The sequence below is a fragment of the Acomys russatus genome, chromosome 4 (genome assembly GCF_903995435.1).
Source record: "Acomys russatus chromosome 4, mAcoRus1.1, whole genome shotgun sequence".
Lineage (NCBI taxonomy): Eukaryota > Metazoa > Chordata > Mammalia > Rodentia > Muridae > Acomys > Acomys russatus.
This window is the reverse complement of record NC_067140.1, coordinates 55,916,889-55,938,962: the sequence shown is the minus strand read 5'-3', so window position 1 is coordinate 55,938,962 and position 22,074 is coordinate 55,916,889. Positions and strand designations below refer to the sequence as shown.

The following is a 22,074-nucleotide window of genomic DNA, read 5'->3' as shown; positions in this document are numbered from 1 at the left end:
ACTGAATGTTCTTAAGCACTGAGCCATTTCTCCATCCCTGTTCTCCCTCATCTTGATGCAGAAGCTCTTAGTGTGCTCCCTCCCTAAGGAACATCCTTCTGTAACCCCTTTTTTCCCTTTTGTAGGCCAGCAGATGACAGGGGGGCAGGGAACACACAAGTCTATTTGTGCAGGGCTGATGACCATGGGGGATTTTGGTATCCTGACTGGTTCACACCCGTGGAGTAGAAATTAGCACTACTACCAGGTGATGTCCTATCTCTTTCCTCTTTTCTTCTGTAGATGGTTGAGGAAATCCTTTGCTAAAGATTTATTCTGAGGGTTGCAGAGATGGCTCAGTGGTTAAGAGCCCTGTCTGCTATTCCAAAGGACCCAGGTTCAATTCCCAGCACCCACATGGCAGCTCACACCTGTCTGTAACTCCAGTCAAGGGTTCTGACACATTCATACTAATGCACAGAAAGAAAGAAATTATTTTTTAAAAATATTTTTTTTCTTGTAGGGAGGTTCTGCTTTGTTTTTTCTTTCTTTCTTCTTCTTCTTTTTTTTTTTTTTTTTTTTTTTTTTTTTTGTTTGTTTTTGGTTTTTGGTATTTGTTTCTGTTTTTGTTTTTTGAGACAGGGTTTCTCTGTGTAGCTCCTGCCTGTCCTGGACTCCCTTTGTAGACCAGTCTGGCCTTGAACTCATGAAGATCTGCCTGCCTCTTCCTCCTGAGTGCTGGCATGTGCTACCACCACCAGGCCTTTTTGTTTTGAGGGAATTAGTAATAATCCTACTGCCTCAGCCTTCTAAGTGCTGGGATTACAGGCATGAACCACCATGCCTAACTTAACATGAGCACTTTGAACAAAAGACAGAGGAGACAATATGCACACGACCAGAAGGCTGATTCTAGTGGCCCTCTCAGTGTGTGTCATCTTGTGGCTTCAGAAGTTTCATTCCGTGTGGCTTTGTAGGCAGTGGACTGTGGCTGCACTGGTCTGCATTGCCTGAGGATGCCAGCCCTTGATTCTTTTGATCTTTGTAAAATTTCCATTAGCTTCTGAGAGAAGGGTCTCGTGTAACCCAGGCTGGCACCCAGTTTGAAAGCAGAGGATAAACTTGAACACTAGTTCCTGTCTCCACTTAGCAGGTGCTGGATTGTAAGTGTGAGCTATCCTGCTCCAGTCTTCTGACACCCTGTCCAGTCATGGCAGTAAGGAGCTGTGCACAGGACAATGGAACTGTGTGCAACAAACCCAGAAAGTGGTGTCTCTGAGGTACTGGATGTTCTGCCTTGTCAGAGGGCAAGCAATAATGCCTTAGTGGGGACAGTTTATAAACTGTTTCCTGCAAGGCATGGCACCATGCACCATTAATCCCAGCACTCAGGAGGTAGAGGCAGGTAGATCTTTGGATGCCACCCTCATGTGTAAACACAAACACACACACACACACACACACACACACACACACACACACACTGTCACCAATAAAGCCGTTCACTCTGATCCTATCCTGAAAACCACAGAAGCCACTGCCAAGTGCTAGGATGAGACTTCCTGCTGACCAGGCTGCTATCTCAAAGGCATAAAGAAGGGCCAGCTTCTTCTCCTACCATGAACTCGCCCTAATTGTTGAGGCTGCCAGTAGATGAGCCAGTGGCTGAAGACTGAGAGCCCCTCTGTGGGAGTTCAGCAAGGCTCCTCCCGGAAGCTTGGAGACCTAACTGCCCACATGCCCCGCCTTCTCCTCCTATTTTCCCCGGGTCTGATGTGGGTGTAGCCAGGCCAACTAGAGGTAGTGGTGATGGCTACTATAAGCTTCAGCCAGGGCCGAGAGTTCTGAACCATCATCCTGAGCTGGAAGCGAGGGATCGGGCGATGGGCTGCTCCTGCCGGCTGCTGTTGTGGCTGGGAGCTGCCGGTAAGTGCTGTCTGGTGATGGGGGTACTAGTCAAACAGAGACACTTAGACTTGGGGCAGCGTTTGCGACAGACCAGGTCTCAATGGCTCCTTCTAAGGAGGCCTCGTGCTTCTAGAGCGCAGAAAGAAAGGTTCGGAGCATGCCCAAATCTAAGAATCGCCTGGGAGTAAGGACACCAATCTAAATGGAGGAAAGGGTGTGGGTGCTGTCGGGCAGCGATGCAGCCCCCAAGTCAGTCACTCATTGAGAAGAAGCCTGGAATGGAGAAGCTGGCATGCGCAGACACCCTGCAGGGCTCATGCGACCCAGCTGGGTGGTGGTAGGTATCTGGCTTCAGACTCTTAAGTGCGCCAACTAGGTCGCATTAGGGGTGTCGCTGCAAGCAGTATACTGTTGAGTGGCTATCTATCTTTTATGTCTCCTCTGTCACATTCTGCACTCTCTTCTAACTCCTCTTCCTCGCTGTCACTTTTCAGGAACTATTCTTTGCTCCAACTCGGAGCTCCAGGCACCTTTTTTAACATCCTCGCCTTTGCCGGTGTTGGTCCCCAATTCCCAGGAGCAGAAAGTGACCCCCACGCCCAATATATCGGAGCCAGCTTTCCTCCCAAGTCCTCTAGGTGAGCTCAGGCTCCTCCCTTTTCTTCCATCGCCAGCTCGAGATCCCTAGGCCTGGACAGTTCTCGACTCTTTCCTTCTCCCTTGCACCTAGGCACGCGGGGGCCTTGGGTGTTCAACACCTGTGGTGCCAGCGGCCGGAGGGGACCCACACAAATACAGTGCGACGGGGCGTACGCAGGAAGTAGCGTGATGGTGACAGTGGGGGCTGCCGGGCCGCTGAAAGGCGTGCAGCTGTGGCGGGCTCCAGACACCGGCCAGTATCTGTAAGTGCAGAGAGGGTGGCAGTCGCCCGCCAGGGCAGCAGGTCCCAGAGCCCCACCACTTCTCGTCTTAAAATATTCCTCAGCGATGCCTGCTGTCAGTCAGCCACTTCGACTGTCTGTCCTTCCAAGCGAAACCACGAGAAGTGGAAGTGTAGCAACCGCCCGCGCTAGAGGGTAGCTGGGATCCTGTTATAAAGACAGGACAGTCGCCTAATCGACGGTGGCTTCGGGGGTTTGACTTTTCCAGTCACCTCCATTAGCACTCCTGAAATACGTGTGGAACCTAACTGTAAACCCAGTCCATCGCGCTAAACCCCTTAGGAAGTTTCCCGGCCGCGGGTTTCCGACTTCTCAGTTCGCCCCTGAACCCGAGACGCGGAACCCAGCGCCCTCTTCCCGCAGGATCTCTGCCTACGGAGCGGCGGGCGGCAAAGGCGCCAGAAACCACCTGTCCCGGGCGCACGGCATCTTCCTCTCGGCAGTGTTCTTCCTTAGTCGCGGGGAGCCGCTGTACATCCTTGTGGGGCAGCAGGGCGAGGACGCCTGTCCCGGAGTAAGCGGGGAGCGTGGGAAAGGGGCGCCCGGACCGAGAGCTGAGGAAGGCGTCCTTGGCGCCTGGACCCCCGCACCGGTAGAAGAGAGTCCGCCATCACGCTCATTTCCACTTTGGTGCTACTCAGGGGAGCCCCGAGAGCCAGCTCGTCTGTCTGGGAGAGTCTTGGGCCACTGGAGAGCATGCGACGACGGATGGGACCGAGAGGATCCCAGGCTGGAGACGCTGGGCCGGCGGGGGTGGAGGTGGCGGGGGCGCAACCTACATTTTCCGGGTAGGTGCACCGGGTGCTGGTCGCCTCGACCCCGAGCTGGGCGTTAGTGTCCAGGCCCCTCTGTCTGGGTTCTGGGGGGGGGGGGGCGGTACCCGGGCGCGGCCCTTGACCTGCCACTGGCCCCGCAGCTGCGCGCCGGGGAGCCAGAGCCGCTGCTGGTGGCGGCGGGAGGCGGCGGGAGGGCCTACTGGAGGCGACCGGACCGAGGCTGGACTCAGGCGGCCCCCGAGAAGCTGGAGAAGCGCCCGGCGGCGCCCGGGATCGGCGGGAGGGGAGGCGCGGCAGGTGAGCGCGCGGGGCGCCCGGGAGAGGCTGAGAGGCGGGCCGCTCCGCACCGCACCGCACCGCCACTGCCGGTCGCCTGCTGTCGCTTCGCAGGTGGCGGGGGCGGCTGGATGTCGCGGGCCCCCTCTCCGCAGGCCGGACGCTCACTGCGGGAAGGGGCCGAGGGCGGCGAGGGCTGCGTGGAAGCCTGGACAGCGCTCCGCTGGGCGGCGGCCGGAGGCTTCGGGGGCGGCGGCGGAGCCTGCACCGCAGGCGGCGGCGGCGGCGGCTACCGGGGTAGGTGCGCCCTTGGGGAGGGTAGCCGCGCAGCCCCGGGTGAAGTGAGAGGAGAGCCCAAGAACCTGGCCGGAGCTTCCCAGAGGGTAGATGGGGACTGCCCCGTCCTGCGTCCTGCGCTGCGCCAAGCCACACCAGGTGCTCTTAAAAAAGAGGTCTGAACTAGGCGTGGTGGCACTCGCCTGCACGTGCGTGTGTGTGCTGGAGGCAGGCAGATTTCAAGCTAAGTAGATACAGAGTGAATTTGAGGTTAGGCTGGGCTACAGGCTGGTCTTGTTTTGTCTTTTTACAAAGGGCCAAATTAACCAGATTTGGTGGCACATTCCTTTAATCATACTACCCGGGAAATAGAAACAGGCAGATCTCTGTGAGTTCCAGGCCAGCCAGGGACCCACAATGAAACTCTGACTTTAAAAAAAAAAAAAAAAAAAAAAAAGTCCAAGTCAATTGCAAATCACACATGCAGTTAAAACAAACCCTTACTCTGCTAAACAAATCCTTACCCTGCTGAAGTCTAAGGAATTTAGGGCTCTGCCTTGTTAGCAAGCTGAGCTGGGAGAGGGAGGGAGGGCAAGGATGGTTTAAATCAGTAGTTCTCAAAGTGTGGTCATCACAGAAGTTGCTAGAAATACAAATTCGGGGTTGGAAGCTGGGAAGATGTTGGCCAAACATGAAAAGAAATGTAATTAGATGGAAGGAAGCAATTTAAGCTGTCCTTAGTTCAGTCTGGTAACCACAATTATTCTGGTTCTGTCAGTACAGGGGGTAAGTCTCAGCCTGTGGGTTGAACCCAGGGTCTTTGGGCATGCTAGAAAAGCGCTCTGCCGCAAAGCTAAGCTGCATCCATAGCACCAATAACAACATGGCTAAGAAAGTAGATCTAAGGTGTTCTTTTTTTTTTTTTTTTTTTTTTTTTTGGTTTTCTGAGACAGGGTTTCTCTGTGTAGCCTTGGCTTCCTGGACTAACTTTGTAGACTAGGCTGGCCACAAACTCACAGCGATCCGCCTGTCTCTGCCTCCTGAGTGCCTGGCCCGATCTAAGGTGTTCTTACTATAAACAATGAATTGGTACATATGTTGATTGGCTCAAATAATTGCATAATGCCTGCACATTTCAAAGTATCATATTGTATCCAATATGTACACAAATTTTGTTAATTAAAAATTAATTACTATGATTAATTTTAAAGAAAAATGCATGCCCAGTTTCCAGAATCTGTGAAGGGTGCCGGCCACCTGTTTGTTTGTTTTGAAGATGTGTTTTATTATTTTATGAGTGCTCTATATGCATGTTCACCTGCAGGCAGGAGGAGGGCACCAGGTCCCAGTATAGATGGTTGTGAGCCACCATGTGGTTGCTGGGAATTGAACTCAGGACCTCTGAAAGAACAGACAGTGCTCTTAACCACTGAGCCGTCTCTCCAGATATGTTTTATTTGGTCCTAAGATGCTCTAGAGTTTAGGGACACTGACGTAAAGAAGCAGAACCCCTGACCTATCAGGACTGGTATGTTCATAAATACTTTATAACACATCTGTTTGTTCACAGAATGGAGTTTGTGGGCTGAACATCTCTCACTTCACAGCTCAGTATGTGGTCTGGAAGGGCTCAGATAGACAAAGGGGGTGCCAGCCAGGCTAAGTCAGGTCTTTGGGTTCCAGCAGAACAGCCAGCCCCCACTTCTCTAGCCCCTCGGCAGCTCTGTATAGCAGGATTTACAGCGGGAGATCTCAGCTTGCTTGCTGCTCATAAGCCAGCTCCCCAACTGCAAGGCAGCTCCTTCTCCTCGGGCTCCACTCCCCCTTTTTGTAATTAAACCCCCATCACTCTCAATCTCAAGGTGGTAATACTTCCGAGTCTGACATCCTCTGGGATGATGGGGAAGACGGCATATCGTTTGTGCATCCCAGCAGTGAGCTCTACCTGCAGCCTCTGGCAGGTATGTGGTCCAAGCCCCTGCCTCTCAGCCTGGCTAGCCATCCCCCTGGACCAACAATCATAGGTACCATCTGCTCCGAGCTGTGAGATCCTCAGTTCTTTGTTTGCTTGTTTTTGGTTTTTCGAGACAGGGTTTCTCTGTGTAGCCTTGGCTGTCCTGGACTCACTCTGTAGACCAGGCTGGCCTCAAACTCACAGCGCTCCACCTGCCTCTGCCTCCCGAGTGCTGGGATTAAGAGGTACCCAGTTCTTCAATGGCACAGGAACATTTGAGGAGTACCTGTGAGTTGGAATTCTGGTACAGGTTTTCTAGACTGCTAGTCAAGTGTCCTGGCTGTGAATTCTCTCCAAACACCTCAAGGCTCAAGGGTCCTGGAAGATGTCATGTATAGGTGTGACTGAAGTTCCCAGGCTAGGCCAGCAAGATGGCTCAGCTGGTAAAACCCTTGCCTCTCAAGTTTGTAGTCAGAATCCATGGTGGAAGGAGAGAACTGAACTCTGACTTGTACAAGCATATGCATGCACGACTCTCCCTGTTTCTGAATACACTCAATCAACAAAAAAAAGAAGTCCCAGCCAGGTGTGGTGCACACCTTTAATCCTAGCACTCAGGAGGCAGAGGCAGGTGGATCGCTGTGAGTTCAAAGCCAGCCTGGTCTACAAAACAAGTCCAGGACAGCCAAGGCTACACAGAGAAACCCTGTCTTGAAAAACAAAACAAAACAAAACAAAATAAAATAGAATAGAATAAAGAAGTCCCCCAGGCTCTGTCATCACCCTGTGTGTTGACATGGCTGGGACCACTGCTTACCCTAAACTCCTGACTATAAGTAACCATGTGGCTGGCAAGCCCTGCATGTCCCACACCCACCTCCACTTCCCACCCTATCTGTTCTTTCACTCACAGTCACAGAGGGCCATGGGGAGGTGGAGATCCGAAAGCACCCCAACTGCTCTCACTGCCCTTTCAAAGACTGCCAGTGGCAGGCAGAGCTCCAGATGGCTGAATGCATATGCCCAGAGGGCATGGAGCTGGCTGTGGATAATGTCACTTGCATGGGTATGTCTTGTCTTTGCCCTAAGTCTGACTGCTGGCTCACAGGCGGGTAGAGGAACTGCGAAGGACCATGGAAAGGCCTGCTGTGTGCTCTGCGCCGTGTGGCGTGCTGTATAGAGGGTTGCGGATGCATCAGGGCACAGCCTGCTGTCAAGAACATGTAGGCCAGTGTGGGAGGCAAGATGGATGTTTAGATATAGATATGTATCTAAAAATGGCAGTTGCTATGGAAGGTATCAAATAGTTAGGGGGTTCTCAGGAGGGAGAGTTTGCTTTTGTCTAGGACAGTTGTGGGTGGCATCCTGGCAAAGTAAACACTGAGCCGAGTCTTGAAGCATAGACAGATTTGAGGGTACCCAGCCATGGTAGCACACACCTATGATCCCAGCAGAGAGTGAGCTAGTGCAGAATTGAGAGTGAGGCCAGCCTGGGTTACACTGAGAGACCCTGTCTCAAAACAAAACAAAATAAAACGCAAAGCAAACAAGAACAACTACTTGAGGGGATGGAGAGAGAGAGAGAGAGAGAGAGAGAGAGAGAGAGAGAGAGAGAGAGAGAGAGAGAGAGAGAAGAGCCTCCGATGTAGAGGACTTTCTTTTTCCCTAGACCTGCCGGCCACCACAGGCCCTCTGATTCTGATGGGAGCTATAGTGGCAGCCTTGTCCCTGAGTCTCCTTATGATGTGTGGAGTCCTGATTCTAGGTATGAGCATCTAGCCGGGGTGGCTGATGCAGGCTGACCTTCTTTACTAGGCTGTGATGGGCTTCTGGGGCCGGGCGGTGGTGGTGCACGCCTTTAATCCCAGCACTTGGGAGGCAGAGAGGCAGATGGATCGCTGTGAGTTCGAGGCCAGCCTGGTCTACAAAGTGAGTCTAGGACAGCCAGGACTACAAGAGAAACCCTGTCTCACAAAAACTAAAAACAAAAACAACAACAACAAAAAAGGCTGTGATGGGCTTCTGTGTGGCTCTAGGGTAAATGTGGCTGACGTCAGGGCCCTTAGCCAGGGTGCCACAGAGCAGTGGTAGACTCCTCTAGGCTTTCAGAAGCTGGGAGTCATGGGGGAAAATGTGTACGTGAAAGGATGTCTGGAAAGGTGTTCTGGGCACAGGAAGCAGAGTGGGCCTGATGGACGAGTTGAGGATATGCCTCTGTCACCTGCAGTGAGCCGGAGGAAGTGGCAGAATCTGTTTGGGACCAGGCTGCCAGGCCCTGAGCTTGAGCTGAGCAAGCTTCGGACCTCTGCCATCAGGACAGCCCCCAATCCCTATTACTGTCAGGTGGGGCTCAGCCCTGCCCAGTCCTGGCCTCTGCCCCCAGGGCTCACCGAGGTTTCCCCAGGCAACGTCACTCTACTCAGGTGAGTGTCCTCTAGCTCCTTCTGAGGTGGGCTGCACCCTGGGCCCCTCCCCCACCCTTCCTCCTGTCATGGTACACTATGACTCCCAGAGAATACCCCACTCAAGTCCCTTATGCAGAAGAAATGGAGACCCCCACAAGCCCCAAAAGGTGAAGTGACATGCAAAGGGTCAGCTTTTGCCCAGGTTCTGGAGCCCACAGGCTCCTTCCTCCCAGAGGGTCTGCGTTAGCACGAGGAGAGGCCTTACTCCACATCACCACCCTGACTGGGGCTCTAGCTGCCCTCTCTTCTGCCCCAGTTCCCAGTCAGCATTAGCTTGTGTCTGAGGACATCCGTGGCTCCGAGAGAGCTCATATAGGGACATCTGAGCATATGGGGTGGGAACCAAAGAGATATAGGGGGCACTGCCTCCTCTATAGAACGTGTGTGTGTGTGTGTGTGTGTGTGTGTGTGTGTGTGCACACGCACGCGCCTCCTACTCCCTTCCAACTCATCTTCTTGTAGAGCCCTTGGCCATGGTGCCTTTGGGGAGGTGTATGAGGGACTAGTCGTTGGTCTTCCTGGGGACTCCGGCCCTTTGCAGGTGGCTATCAAGGTGAGAAGGGGTGGGATTTTGGTTGGGGTAGGCACACCCATGCAAGAGCCTTTCTTCATCAGCCTCCTAAAGCACCTGGCAAGGCTCAGGACCGTCCTACTCTTCCTCCCCAGACTCTGCCAGAGCTCTGTTCCCGTCAGGATGAGCTGGACTTTCTCATGGAGGCCCTCATCATCAGGTGCACCTGGGGGCGGGCGGCAGGGTGTGGTGGGAGGCAAGACCTGCCTCCAGGCACGGCCTTTCCTTTCTTTAGGGCGGAGGGACAGCATTCTATGGCACAGAGGTGTTCTGCAGCTCAATGGGGTCTAGAACGTGCATCTAGGTCCCCTCTGGTGACCCTGTATGTGCACCATTTCCACTCAGCAAGTTCAGCCATCAGAACATTGTACGCTGTGTGGGGCTCAGCTTCCGGGCTGCCCCTCGCCTCATCCTGCTGGAACTGATGTCTGGCGGGGATATGAAGAGTTTTCTAAGGCATAGCAGACCACACCCGGTAAGACCCTTCTCTGAGCTCTCCAGACCCCTCTAAGACCCTGGCCATTTGTCCTAAGACCTGGATCAACTGAGTATCTTCTGCCCAATCTAGGGCCAGCCATCACCTCTGACCATGCAGGACCTGTTGCAGTTGGCCCGGGATATAGCCCAGGGCTGTCACTACCTGCAGGAGAATCACTTCATCCACAGGTGGGAAGCAATCTTGACTCAAGGAGCATCCCTCATATACAACTTTTTGTTCTTGTTTTTGGTTTCTTGAGACAGGGTTTCTCTATGTAGCCTTGTCTGTCCTGAACTCTATAGACCAGGCTGGCCTCTAGTTCAACAGCAACCCGCCTGCCTCTGCCTCTGGAGTGCTGGGATTAAAGGCCTGCGCCACCGCTGGGCCCAGCTTATATACAACTTTTGAAGAAACGTATCAGAAAAGAGCCAGAGCACCTGAGTTCCAGCATGACAGCAATTTTGTCTGTTTTACAGAGACATTGCCGCTCGTAACTGTCTGCTCAGCTGCACTGGACCCAGCCGAGTGGCCAAGATAGGAGACTTCGGAATGGCAAGAGATATCTACCGGTAAGTAGGAACCAGGGAGGTGGGAAAACTGCTGCCTAAGGAGGCTGGCTTGACAGCATTTGCTAAACTCATCCCTCCGTTTCTCCTTTATATAGGGCCAGTTATTACCGTAAGGGGGGCCGGGCCTTGCTTCCTGTCAAGTGGATGCCCCCAGAGGCTCTCCTGGAGGGCATTTTCACATCTAAGACAGACTCCTGGTGACAGCATGGCCTCCCTTGAGCTCCCTCCCTCTGCCCTGAAGCTAACCCTACCCTTCTGGGCCACCTCATATGAGGAGGGGGCCCAGGCTGCACTCGAAGAACTTCATTTGTTTCTCCTACCTCTGACCCAGGTCGTTTGGAGTCCTGCTTTGGGAGATCTTTTCACTGGGCTATATGCCCTACCCTGGGCATACCAACCAGGAGGTTCTAGACTTCATTGTCACAGGGAACAGGATGGACCCTCCTAGGAACTGTCCTGGGCCAGTGTGAGTTAAAAGTGCTGCCCAGGGAGGTAGGCCCCTCAAGATTTTGTGAAGCCTGAACCCCTGCCTCTCCCCAGTTACCGAGTCATGACCCAGTGTTGGCAGCAGCAACCCGAGCTCCGCCCTGATTTTGCCAGCATCTTGGAGCGCCTTCAGTACTGCACCCAGGTGTGACCTCCCTTCAGGCCCCCTAACTCTCCTGGTTCTTTAGGACAGGAATAAGGCTAAAAAATAGCCACATGGTGCCCCCATTCCCTCACTATCCCACCGCAGGACCCTGATGTGCTGAATTCACCCCTACCAGCGGACGCACGGCTTGTTGTAGAGGAAGAAGGAGCTTCCCTGCTGGAGAACAGGGCGCTGGATGGTGTGAGACCCTCACAGCCCCTGGAGCTGAGTTCAAAGAACTTGAAAAGCTGGGGCGGAGGCCATGGCTCTTGGCTGCCCTCTGGCCTCAAGGCCCTCACATCCAGACACCTGCGACCTCAGAACCTTTGGAACCCCACCTATGGCTCCTGGACCCCAAGGGGCCCCAAGGGTGAAGCCTTAGGCACTGACCTCAGCAATGGCTCCTCCTTGCATTCCTTTTCCAGCATCCAGTAGCCTCTGCCCCGCTGCAGTCTGTACTGCATATTCAGGCATGTTTCAGGATGTCCTGGCAGCCTGCCTTACCACACTGGAAACAAGCCCAAACCCTTTGGGGAAGGGCCTGGGCCACTCTCAGTCTTTGGTCTTTGGAACCAGAGGCTACCCAGCCACCGCAGGAGTTAGCTGGGAATCCTGGATTGTCCTTCTGCCATATGTATCCTCCCTTTGGCCCATCCCAGTACTACAAATGTTTATAATAATAATAATAATAATAATAATAATAATAATAATAATAATAATAATAATAATCACCATTCTAATACTTCACTTTTCTAAGTGGAAGGGAAAGAGTCTGGGAGAGAGAAAGAGAGGATCAGGATGAAGAGGAGGAGGCTTGAGTCACAGAAGCTGCATCTTTGAGTTTTATTAGGAAGGGTGTCCACTGTAGTGTAGGAAGTTAGACCAGTAAGTCTATATACTGTGAAGTACGACTCTGGACCTGGCCCCTCTGGAAAGGTGCAAAGCCACTTGAGAAGAGCTGGACTGGGGGAGAGGCCATTGCTTCCTTCCCCTCCTGTAAATTAGTGTCATTCAGCTCTGGGAAACAGGCTTGTGTGGAGGCCAACTCCTCTATGTGGATGGCACCTGGTCCTGCAGGACCATGTGAACTGCCCGCCCAGCGGGGTTCCAGTCTCTTGCCGGCATGCATGGTGGGGATGCAGCCACAGGCCCACATCTGTATGACCAGCCGGCCCAAGTTGTGGCGGGGGGCGGGGGCAGGGAAAGGGCCCAGTCTCATCTCTCAGCCAGGCTGGCCAAGATGCCAATGAGATTGTCCAGCCCCAGCAAATAGCCATCCTCACGATTGCCCTCCTCCCAGGGCCTCCGATGATCCAGGATCTGGCCATCGGGGAGGGGCGTGGTCTTGCCAAAATCGATGAGCCACACACCAGCACGATGGCAATGGTCATGCACGAAGAGGAGCGAGCTGCCAATCACCTGCCAACCCCATGGCAGTCAGGCCACCTGCCTTTCCCAGAGATACCCAGCTCTCCCGTTCTGGTTTTTTCATAAAGCACAAACCCTGAGCCCACCCACCTCTTACCTCGTGCCTTCTAAAGAAATCTGAGATCTCCAGGGTGTCCCTGATTTGCTGTAGGCGGTTCAGATACCTCCTCTGGAAGAGTTAGAGTGGACAGATGAATTTCACACCAAGGGGCGGCTGTACTGACAACCAAGAAGCACCATGTGTTTCAGCTTGCCTAATACTGTGATGAGGAAGTCACCCACCACCACCACCATGTGGCTCACATAGGAGAGGAGAAAAAACCAATTATAGTTTCAGCAGGGAAGTGTTATCACTGGGGGTGGCATAGTTGAGGACACTAGAAATAAGCAAGACGCACCCTTGTAAACAGGTTCTGGGGACCTCCTCTCACTCACCAGCACCTCAGCATCTCCTTGCATGAACTCCTCAAAGACACGAGTCACTTGCTCTCGGCTTCGTGTGGTTTTGAAATCAGTGCTGCAAGATCCATCAGCTTTCTGAAGGAGGTGGGCAAGGAGTGTCAGGGACCAGGACCCATCTGAGGGGAGAGAGGATCATGCAAAGGGCAGTGGGGTCTCCTTGGGGCCTTAATCTTTGGGGACCAAGAGACAGCTACCGGAGTCTGTGTCCTGGTGGCAGGTGAGGCAGTAGGTCAGGAAACTCAGGGTTAGGGTTAGGGAAGGATGCACTGAAGTGGGGGCAGAAGAAAGGCCGTGCAAAGTCAGGGGAGCCTAACTCACCTTGATGCCCTCGATGCGGAAGCCGAGTGTGGTGCTGGAGCTGATGCCCTCGCGCCACTGCATGTAGCGTGGTTTGGTGACTGCACGCTGCGCATGCTCCTCCTCAGTAGGCGCCTCAGGGTCCACTGCCAGCATCTTCTTGTACATGTCCTTCCGCAGCTTGGGCCTTTCTCGGGCTTTGGTCAGCTCCTCCTCCAGGTAAGTTCTGTGAGGGGCAGGAGACAGGGCATGAAGGCACAGGGACAGGGACAGGGACCTCCATGTGAGTTTTTATCCCACTTCCTTGGTTCTCCCACTGATTCTGCCCGACCAAGAGAGGGAAACACAAACCTGACACCCATCTTGCAGTCCAGCACGCAAGGCCCATCAAAGCCATCCAGCAGGTCCTGTAACTGCAAGTAGCTTTCCCCATCCCGCTCCACTACGCCATGGAAAGCCGGCACACACCCGCGCAGCACGTCCGCCATCAGTCGCACCAGACAGTAGTGTTCCGGCTCTGAGCTACGCTTCAGAATCAGGCCGCTGGTGCCTGCAGCTTTGAAACTCCCTGCAGAGGGGAACCAGTTAGAACTGCCCAGCTCCTACCTGTTGCAGCAACCTCGCCCATCTACAAGGATGCTCACCTGTATGCCCTGCTAACTGCACCCAGGAGTAGCGCCTTTTGAAAGGACTCATGACCGGCAGATTGACCATGGTACGGATCTTCTGCCAATGGCTTTTCTGAAAGCAACAAGTCGAGGTCTGCAGGTCAGCACCTTAAGCCCTCCCCACACCTGACCCCCACACTACTAGAAGCAGTTGAGGTCTTTTATCCAAGCATTCACTACTCACTTACCCTCCTACGTACCCAAAGACAATTTATTGTGAGTCAGTGTGGCAGGTACTGAGACAGGCAAAGGGAAGGTCGGTGTAGCATCTCAGAGAGTCTGAATGGAGCCCGTGGTTTAGCCTCAGAAGGCTCAGGGTTAAAACTAGCTCTACCATTGAGTGGGCAGGTAACTGAATTGCTCTGTCAAGGTTTTTGAACCTTGTGACTATCACAGTCACTTGATGGCCAGCCTTGAAGTGGATTCTGGGGTCTACCACAGGGGCCAGCCACATAAGCCAGGGATGGAACTAAAAATCTGCATACCCACCACAGCCTCAGGAAGCCTGAGAAAAATGCTTCTGTGAAATGTGAAGACAATTATTCTCTCAGCATTACTGTAATGAGGGAAGCTTGACTGTGACGCTCCTCGTTCCTTGGCATGGAGAGAATTGGGCCAAATTTAGATACTGGATTTACTGACTTGGGACCTAGTTCTCTCACTTAGGAGGGCAGACCAACCACAACCAACCTTCTGCACAGGACCAGGGAAGGAAGGCCAGTCACCAGGGCTTGTGAAAAAAAACGGCTTGAGGCTCCCTACGACCCTCTAGCTGTCCTTGGATCACACGTGCATCTTACAAGCAAACAAAGCCAAAAGGCCAAGGCATCCTTGGCTGTGATCTAGGATGGAGAAACCTCAGGCCTGCCTGAAGATGAGACGAAAAGCCAGAGGCCTGTCCTCTACAATGAAGCTGCAGGTAAATGCAGGTATTGGGGGCTGTCATCTGTCGCCTCTCATGGCCATTAGCCTGGCTTCTGCTCAATCCTGAAAGCGTCTCACATTTTGGACCTTTCCACCTCCTAGCCTAAACTCAGCAGTCCTGTGTTTGCTCTCTGAAGTGCAGGGATTCGCCTGTGTGTCTTGTCTGTAGCCTTGTCGCACGGGTGCTTGTCTTGTAGAGGAGTTCCCAGAAGCCAGGAACCAGCCTCCTTGCTAAGAAATGAGGAGGCAGCTTAAGGATTAGAAGTCTGTTGACCAGAAAGCCTTGCCTATGGGGAAGAGGTGGGGTTGGCGACAACTGCACTGGGTAGGGAGTGAGCAGTCACTTACTCCTGGCTTCCTTCACTTTCCAGCTCAGGGGGCTCAAGCAAGTGCTGTTTCCTCGGTGAGGATATAGCGGCTACCCTAACACGCGAGCCACCGTTTACTGACTGCCTCCTGCATGCCAGGCAGTTTCTCATCTTCCCACAATCATCGCTGCTCTCGCTTCCCCAACATGGCACACTGGGGCGTGATCACATGTCCAATCCCCAGGGATCTGGGGGTGTAGCCAGAAGCAGCCCACTAGAAACATGACATCTTTCAAAACTCCTTTTATAAATCTTTAAATACATACAAGGCTTGCAGTTTGCTGCATAATAAATCCAAGTTTTATTATAACACTCCCTCCTTCCCAAATCCCCAAGTAAAATTCCAGGAAGATGACGTATGCAGTGTGTGTAGTCGGCAGACGTGTCCCTCTACCTCTCCCCTCACTTTCACCTTGAGAGTCATGGCAACTGTGATGTCCACACACAGCATGGATATGAACTGGTGTCAAGCCCCATCACACAAGGAAGTCAAGGCTCAGAGAAGCGAGTCCCCTCATGCCCTGCCTCCAGACTCCCAGGCTCTGGCTTATGCCCTCTGTCAGCCCAACTTCCTCACCGGACCCCAATCACTCTAGCAGTTTCTGTTATTTTCCTTCTGGGGGTCAAATGGGATAGACACCACATGACAGGCAGCTTTTACAGGTGGGCCTGAGGACCTCCTCCTCTGAAGGATGAATCTAGTGGTGAAAAGCTCGGGTGGTTTGAAAAGCCCAACAAAACTTTTGGGAAGATTGGGACCGGACTGAACTTAACCAAGAGTACAGCTAGTTCTCTAGTCAGCCTGGTGGGAGGACCAGCCTGGGCTGTGTGAGGGAACTATACCTTCCTTCCTTTTGGGGTTGTGTTATTTCATGAAGTGGGCTGACTGGACATAGCGGCACATGGCTGTCGTCCTAGCTACTAAGGAAGCTAAAAAAGTCAGATTGTGTGAACCTAGGAGTTTAAGGCTTCCCTAAGAAACACTGAGATAGGTCTTTTAAAAAATGTATATGCTAAAAAAAAAAAAATGTATATGCTACCACTTGGCTAATTGTTTAATGTAAGAGAACAGCATCAGCTTGTCCCTTAGCTGATATGTAATAGAGACATTATCCACCCTCACTGCCTTGGTTTTGTGAGTCTCATATGAGCAAACAGCAGCAGATTCTAACTGTGCAAGTAACAAAGCATTTCCATGCCCGTTATCTCAGCTGCACGTCCCAGATGCTTCCCTTGATTTCTTTTTTTAAAGATTTATTTCTTTATTATTATGTATATAGTGGTCTGCCTGCATGTACACCTGCAGGCCAGAAGAGGGCATCAGATCACATTACAGATAGTTGTGAGCCACCATGTGGTTGCTGGGAATTGAACTCAGGACCTCTGGAGGAGCAGTCAGTGCTCTTAACCTCTGAGCCATCTCTCCAGCCCCCTGAGGTTTCTTATAACAAAATGCAGCTCCCTTGCCAATAACAGATACAGTCAAACATGAAGTTAGTTGATGTAAGCACCGTGGTAGCCAGCTCACTGCCCTCTCCCCCTAAGAGTGAGTCCTTCCTTCTGCAGGAAACATAATGTACTCACAAATGAATGCACCCCAAAAGCCCCCTAAAGAGTCTCATGCGTGCCTGCGTCTGTGTGTGTGTGTCTCATAAACAACAGGAAAGGTATGGTCCACCCTCCTTCCTTGGAGAGGCCATAGGTTGCCTGGACATGTGGTGCAAAGGCCAAGAAACTTGTGTCCAGGACTCTCAATGATGATACCAGAGGAGCCTCTGGTAATTTCCCCAAAGGTAGGGACTTGCTGTGTCCTAGCCTTAGATCCTCCCTTGTCTAAGTTCTGTTTGCAAGCCTTGGGGACATCCGCTCCTTACATCAGCCCAGACAGCCTATTTCCTACCAGACTACATCCTTTGCTCTGTGGTTTGTTTGTTTGTTTGTTTGTTTTGTTTTTTAAGTTTTTCCAGACAGGGTTTCTGTGTAGCCTTGGCTGTCCTGGACTTGCTTTGTAGACCAGGCTGACCTCAAATGAACAGAGCTCTGCCTGCTTCTACCTCCCAAGTGCTGGGATTAAAGGCATGCGCCACCACACCTGGCTCCCTCTGTTCTGTCTTTGGTTAGCATCTTGTTCCCTGACTCTGTAACATAGGTTCTCGACCTGTGGGTCACAAGCCCTTAGAAGGACCAAGTGAATCTTTCATAGGGGTCATCTAAGACCATTAGAAAACACATTATGGTTCATTAACAGAAATAGTGCTATGGTTGGGGGATCACCATTCACAAGGAACTGCACCAAAGGGGCACAGCATTAGGAAGGTTGCGAACCACTGCTCTATAGTCACCAGTCCTGGTGGAAACTTCTGCCAGCCCAACACCCTCCCCATGTTCCAATTGTCCTATCAAACTAGCACTCCCTGTGGTGATGGTGGGGAGAGCCAGCAATTTAAATTTACAAAATGATTTGCACTAAGGTATAAGTGACCCACGACTTCACCTTCCCATGGGCATTTGCTTTTTAAAAAGGAAGTCTGTTAACCTAAATTCTGCCCTATAATTAGTGGGAAATGATGTGTGGGGGTTCTGAGTCCAGGAGGGGACGGCATCCAGGTCTTCTTCTTACCTAGTCTGAGTTATTGAGAGAATAAAATCAGATGAATAAGAACCAAAACACCCTCTCTTCTGCTAGGGTAACCCCCCACAATTGTCTGAGGAGACAGGCAACGCCTGCCCTTGGACTTGGCTTTCTGTTTCTCCCTTGGCTTGTTTAGCTCTTCATGTTCCTGAATTTTCTATCAGAAAAAAGGCCGCTGGAGGGAGTAAAGCTGCCCAGCTCTATATGCCCTGCTCTGAGCAGGCCGTACAAGCGTCTAGGAAGTAAAGGGTGTGAGATGCTGGCTTGCTGGCATCCCTTGACTGCAGCCACTATATCTTTTCCTGGGTTCATCCTTAACGGTCAGTGGGACCCACTCTGCTTCCTGCCTGGGGAAGCCCTTAAAGGCAGCCTGGGCGAGCGTGCTGTGGGGCCTGCTGTGAGGCAAAGTCCGATCCCGGCCCTTCCACGCAGACGCAGGCAGCCTCTGTCAACAGCTCCAGGCTTATCTGCTGCTCTGGGGCTGTTTGCCTTCGGGGAGGCCCCGGCGGGCTGGGGGTTGGGAAGGCCTGGAAGACAGCCTGGAAGTTTGAAAGGTCCCTGAGAGGCCATCTGGACCTACTCCTGGAGGCTCCCCCAGGCACTGAGGTCCAGGGAGGGAGAGGAAGACGAAGACTTGCAGGAAAATGGCTAGCGTCGGCCTCTCCTCGGAAGTCCTGCCCCTTGCTGGGGCTACCTACACTGCACCCAGATTTAGACTGCGGGTTCTCCTTTGCTCAGCCTCTTCCTGAGCATTTAGATGGGTCTTTGCCGGCAGAACAGGAAAGCGAGTGTGCCTGAGTAGGGGACCTCCCAGCTCTCAGTGTTAGCAAGCTTCTCGGGGGCCCGCCTCTCAGGTGTCAGAAATTTGAGCAGGGGAGTGGCCGATCTACCTCTCAGGCTCCTCAGAGGTCCTCCCACTGCTCACAAGCCACAGTCATTCCCCTCACTGCTTAGTCCAGAACGACCCAAGAATAACTGCCCGCCCAAGGGTCTGGGCAGCGGACTCCTGAGCCCCTGCACGTACACCTGGCAATGGGGGGTAGTGGTGGAGGGGACGACAACCTTTGCTGTGAGCCTCCCCCCTTTTTTCTTTTGTGTCATCCCCTCTCTGGGTACTGTAAGTCTCTGAGTCACAGCGCTACTTTGAATCGTTCTATTGCCTCCCTCGCTCGGCCCAATCCTAGTGTGCAGGGATGCAGGGTTCCAGAAGGCATAGGCCACACCTCACGATTCTTCTCAAGGCTTCTAGGAAACCCGGGGCGCGCGTCTTACTCTGGAAGTCGCCAGGACCTGGCCTTCTGGGCTGGAGGGTACTGAAGGCAGAGCGGGGCGTTCTTGCGGTCTCTCCCTCTTTCCACTCGAGGAACGCTTGCGTAAAATGCATCTAGAGCAACGCTGCACAGTCCACAGGCAGTTAATTTAGGTGTCTGGCCATGGTTAAAATAAGGAAGATTACTGAAACAAGCCGATTGCAAGTTCAAGGCCTGAATAGGCTACAGACTGTTTCATTCTAACTTGGCATGAGGGCTGAGGATATAACTCAGTGGTGGAGTGCTTGGCTACCGTGTTCGAGGCCCTAGGTCCAATCTCCAGTAAAGGGGGTGGGTGGTGAGGAGAGATGTGCTTTTCCAGAACAATACCACGAATGACTTCACTTCACACTGGCCGGTGTTATCTGAGGGCTAAATTGGCTCCGGAACATCCACACTATTAGAGGCGGACACTAAAAAGTGCCTGTCGGCCTCAGTTTACCTTCCCCACGACACTTAGGAACAGTAGGCGAGGGCGAGGAGGGGGGCGAAGCAGGTGGATCTTGGTTCGGTTTGGTTCCAGAGCTCCCAGCCCCGCGCCCCTCCCTTCTCGCATCCACGCCTCGTGAGCGCGCGGGGAGCAGACGGCAGCGGCTCCGGAGCAGAGCCAGGAGCTCCGCTCCACTCCCACTCAGGAGAGGGAAACCGTGGCAACGGCGGGGGTGGGGCCGCGGCACCGAGAGGGGGTTGGAGAGAGAGGGAAAAGCTCACGCGTCCCTTTCTCTCCTAGAACTCCTGGGGCAAGGCTACCCCGCTCTGATCTCTCCAGCCCTGACAGTTACCCAGGTACGCCCGCCGACCCGCCTGTTCCCACTCCGTGGGTCGCGTACTTCTCACCCTCCTTTAGACGCCCAAAAGCTCAGCTCCCATCGCCTTGCCTAGCCCCCGAAAGAGAGCCAAAGCAAGAGGTCATCCTGGGGTCCCTCTCCGCCCCCATGTTCCTCTGAAACAGTGAGGCTTGGACTCTCGGCGGGGCACGCAAGCCGGCCCCAGCAGAGCTGGAAGCCGAGTCCCCGGCGCGCAGCCCCCGCTGGCCCCGCCCCCGCGGCCCGTACCTGCCCCACGTCCTCGCTGGTTTCCAGCTGCACGTTGCCGCGGCTCCGACTCTCGCTGTCGCTCAACAGATCGTCCTCCGAGTCCTCCAGCAACGAGGAGGAGCCGGTGGAGGAGAGGGACGAGGTAGAGAGGCGGCGTGGCTGCTGCAGGTGCGAGCCCGCGGCCGGGAGCCGGTCTCCCTCCCGCTCCGGGGGCCCGGGGCTGGCCGGGGCTACGTCCTCTTCGGTTGTCACGGTGAGCTGCGGGATCACCGGGGCAGGGGCAGCCCGCGGGAGCCCGTTGGGCACTTGTCCACCACGCCGCTTGGCCCCGCGGGCCCGGGGCTCCCCTGCGGCTGCTGCGGCGGCGACCGCGGCGCAGCGCGCCTCGAAGAGCAGGCGCAGCTCCCCGACGCTCCGGCGCGGGGCCCGCTCCAGCCCAGGGCTGCAGGGCCCGGCGCCCCGTGGCCGCGCCATGCCCGTCGGGCGCCCGGGCAGGGTCATCTCCCGACACCGGAGCAGCAGCCAAGCCCACCAGCCCGCGGCGCGGCGGGGACTGGAGACGCTGGGCGCCCCAGGCTTCGGACTGCCCCGGGGCGGAGCCTCGGCAACGCCCGCCCGGCCCCGCCCCGGCCGCGCCCCCCGCCCACTCCTTTCACTTTCGGAGAAAGCGCGGGCCTCCCGCAGCTCTGGCAGCCAGGGAAGGCTGGGAGTGCCCCAAAAGTCTCTGGAATGTCCGGGTCGGGCCCTCAGTGTATCTCTCGACCTGCCTTCGAGGAGGCGGAAGGGATCGCCCCACCCCTGGAGCCCAGGGCCCTCCTCCGGCTTTTGAAGGATTCCTTCAGTGCGAACCAAGGGTCTTGTCCAGCACAGGAAGGAGCTGCGCATGTTCCTTCACTGGCTTCCTCGGGCTCTTTTCCGTGTTTCAACCTTCCTGGCAAAAGGGTTCTGACTCTCTGGGGCTTTTCTCTGGCCCGGGCCCCTTAATCCGGAGTTCAAGGCCATCAGCCACCCAAGGAAGCCACACCCCAATGCATCCGCCCAACTGGAGAGTCTGCGCCCAGGGTCGAGCTATGACTGCTCCCCACCCCCATCCCTAGAAGCTCCCCTCTTCCCGGCGGGCAGAGAACAAGGTCAAGAGGCGGAGCCTGACTCTCTCCAAGTATCCCAGCCAGTCCGGTCCGGCGTTACCCCCTTCCCCGCTTCCCCCCCCCCCCCGCCGGCCCCCGCCCTGCTCCCGCCGGCCCCCTACTAACTTGAGGTGCTAAGTTTCTCCTGCTCCACCCCTCCCCGACGCTCCTTACTTTGGAACTTTGTGGCTTCAAGAGTCCTTTCGCCTCTCTGAACTGCTAGTTCTCTTTCGTAGCGGAGTTGTCAACTTACTGGGTTGCTGTGAGAGTAAAATTTAAGAGATTGAGTATTGAGTGTTCAATGGTAGGAGCACTTGCCTAGCATGTGACAAATGCTGGATTTCATGCCCAACGAGGAAGGAAGGAAACAAGTCTGATGCTCTAAAATGTGAGTGCTTTTTAGTTTTGTAATAGACGGTTTCTCAGGCCCACTATATCTTAGATGGAAATTTAGGCCCGCCCCTTCCATCCATCTCCCTAGCTGTAAACAGAACATCACCTGGCCTAGAGTTGTGGCTGTGCACTGAAAAGAGAACACTGACGTACAAGTACAGACACTGCAGCGGGGCGTGGTGGCGCACGCCTTCAATCCCAGCACTCCGGAGGCAACGGCAGGCAGATCTCTGTGAGTTCGAGGCTGGCCTGGTCTACAAAGTGAGTTCCAGGACAGCCAAGGCTACACAGAGAAACTCTGTCTCGAAAAAGCAAGAAGAAGGAGGAGGCAACGGAGGGGGAAGGAGGAGGAGTTTTTACTGTGTCGTGTTTTCTGTATTCCCCTACATGCCAGAGGACTGGGGGCCCCCTCATTGGACACCTAGAGTTTGGGATTAGTGGGGCATCTCCAGGAAAATTGCCTCCAAGACTGACAAAGGCTCAGGGGCATGCATCTTCCCTTTTCTCTGTTCAGCAAGAAATTAAGATGGTCCAGGAGGAGGGGAGAAGTGTTGAGAGGGAGAATGAGAACCTTTGGCCAAGAGAAAAGATCCCGAGGGGATTG

At 54.0% G+C, this 22,074-nt stretch overlaps 2 protein-coding genes across 2 annotated transcripts; one reads left to right on the top strand and one right to left on the bottom strand.

Annotated features, from left to right (window-relative positions):
* The first annotated feature begins 1,862 nt into the window (after nt 1-1,862).
* On the top strand, nt 1,863-11,492 carry Ltk (leukocyte receptor tyrosine kinase). Its single transcript, XM_051144902.1, has 20 exons — nt 1,863-1,905; nt 2,304-2,525; nt 2,618-2,789; nt 3,192-3,342; nt 3,470-3,616; nt 3,745-3,901; nt 3,995-4,177; nt 6,019-6,117; nt 7,024-7,176; nt 7,780-7,875; nt 8,338-8,533; nt 9,038-9,128; nt 9,242-9,306; nt 9,492-9,621; nt 9,715-9,812; nt 10,101-10,193; nt 10,289-10,390; nt 10,525-10,659; nt 10,734-10,824; nt 10,930-11,492. The coding sequence occupies exons 1-20, from the start codon at nt 1,863-1,865 to the stop codon at nt 11,257-11,259; spliced, it is 2,754 nt and encodes a 917-aa protein (XP_051000859.1). The 3' UTR covers nt 11,260-11,492.
* Nucleotides 11,493-11,625: 133 nt separating this feature from the next.
* Itpka (inositol-trisphosphate 3-kinase A) lies at nt 11,626-20,466 on the bottom strand. Its single transcript, XM_051144423.1, has 7 exons — nt 19,969-20,466; nt 13,656-13,752; nt 13,363-13,579; nt 13,033-13,237; nt 12,688-12,789; nt 12,350-12,421; nt 11,626-12,243 (listed from the first exon to the last, which is right to left on the bottom strand). Exons 1-7 carry the CDS (start codon nt 20,449-20,451, stop codon nt 12,040-12,042), a joined length of 1,380 nt encoding a protein of 459 aa, XP_051000380.1. The 5' UTR covers nt 20,452-20,466; the 3' UTR covers nt 11,626-12,039.
* Nucleotides 20,467-22,074: the final 1,608 nt, after the last annotated feature.

What these genes read in the sequence shown, in the direction of transcription:
- Itpka (XM_051144423.1), bottom strand. Translation starts at nt 20,451, where the DNA reads ATGACCCTGCCCGGGCGCCCGACGGGCATGGCGCGGCCACGGGGCGCC. An exon ending in TCCGCATCGAGGGCATCAAG is followed by an intron (nt 12,790 to 13,032) that starts GTGAGTTAGGCT and finishes CACCTCCTTCAG; the next exon opens with AAAGCTGATGGATCTTGCAG. An exon ending in AAGGAGATGCTGAGGTGCTG is followed by an intron (nt 12,422 to 12,687) that starts GTGAGTGAGAGG and finishes TAACTCTTCCAG; the next exon opens with AGGAGGTATCTGAACCGCCT.
- Ltk (XM_051144902.1), top strand. Translation starts at nt 1,863, where the DNA reads ATGGGCTGCTCCTGCCGGCTGCTGTTGTGGCTGGGAGCTGCCG. An exon ending in CTACCTGCAGCCTCTGGCAG is followed by an intron (nt 6,118 to 7,023) that starts GTATGTGGTCCA and finishes TTTCACTCACAG; the next exon opens with TCACAGAGGGCCATGGGGAG. An exon ending in GGCAACGTCACTCTACTCAG is followed by an intron (nt 8,534 to 9,037) that starts GTGAGTGTCCTC and finishes ATCTTCTTGTAG; the next exon opens with AGCCCTTGGCCATGGTGCCT.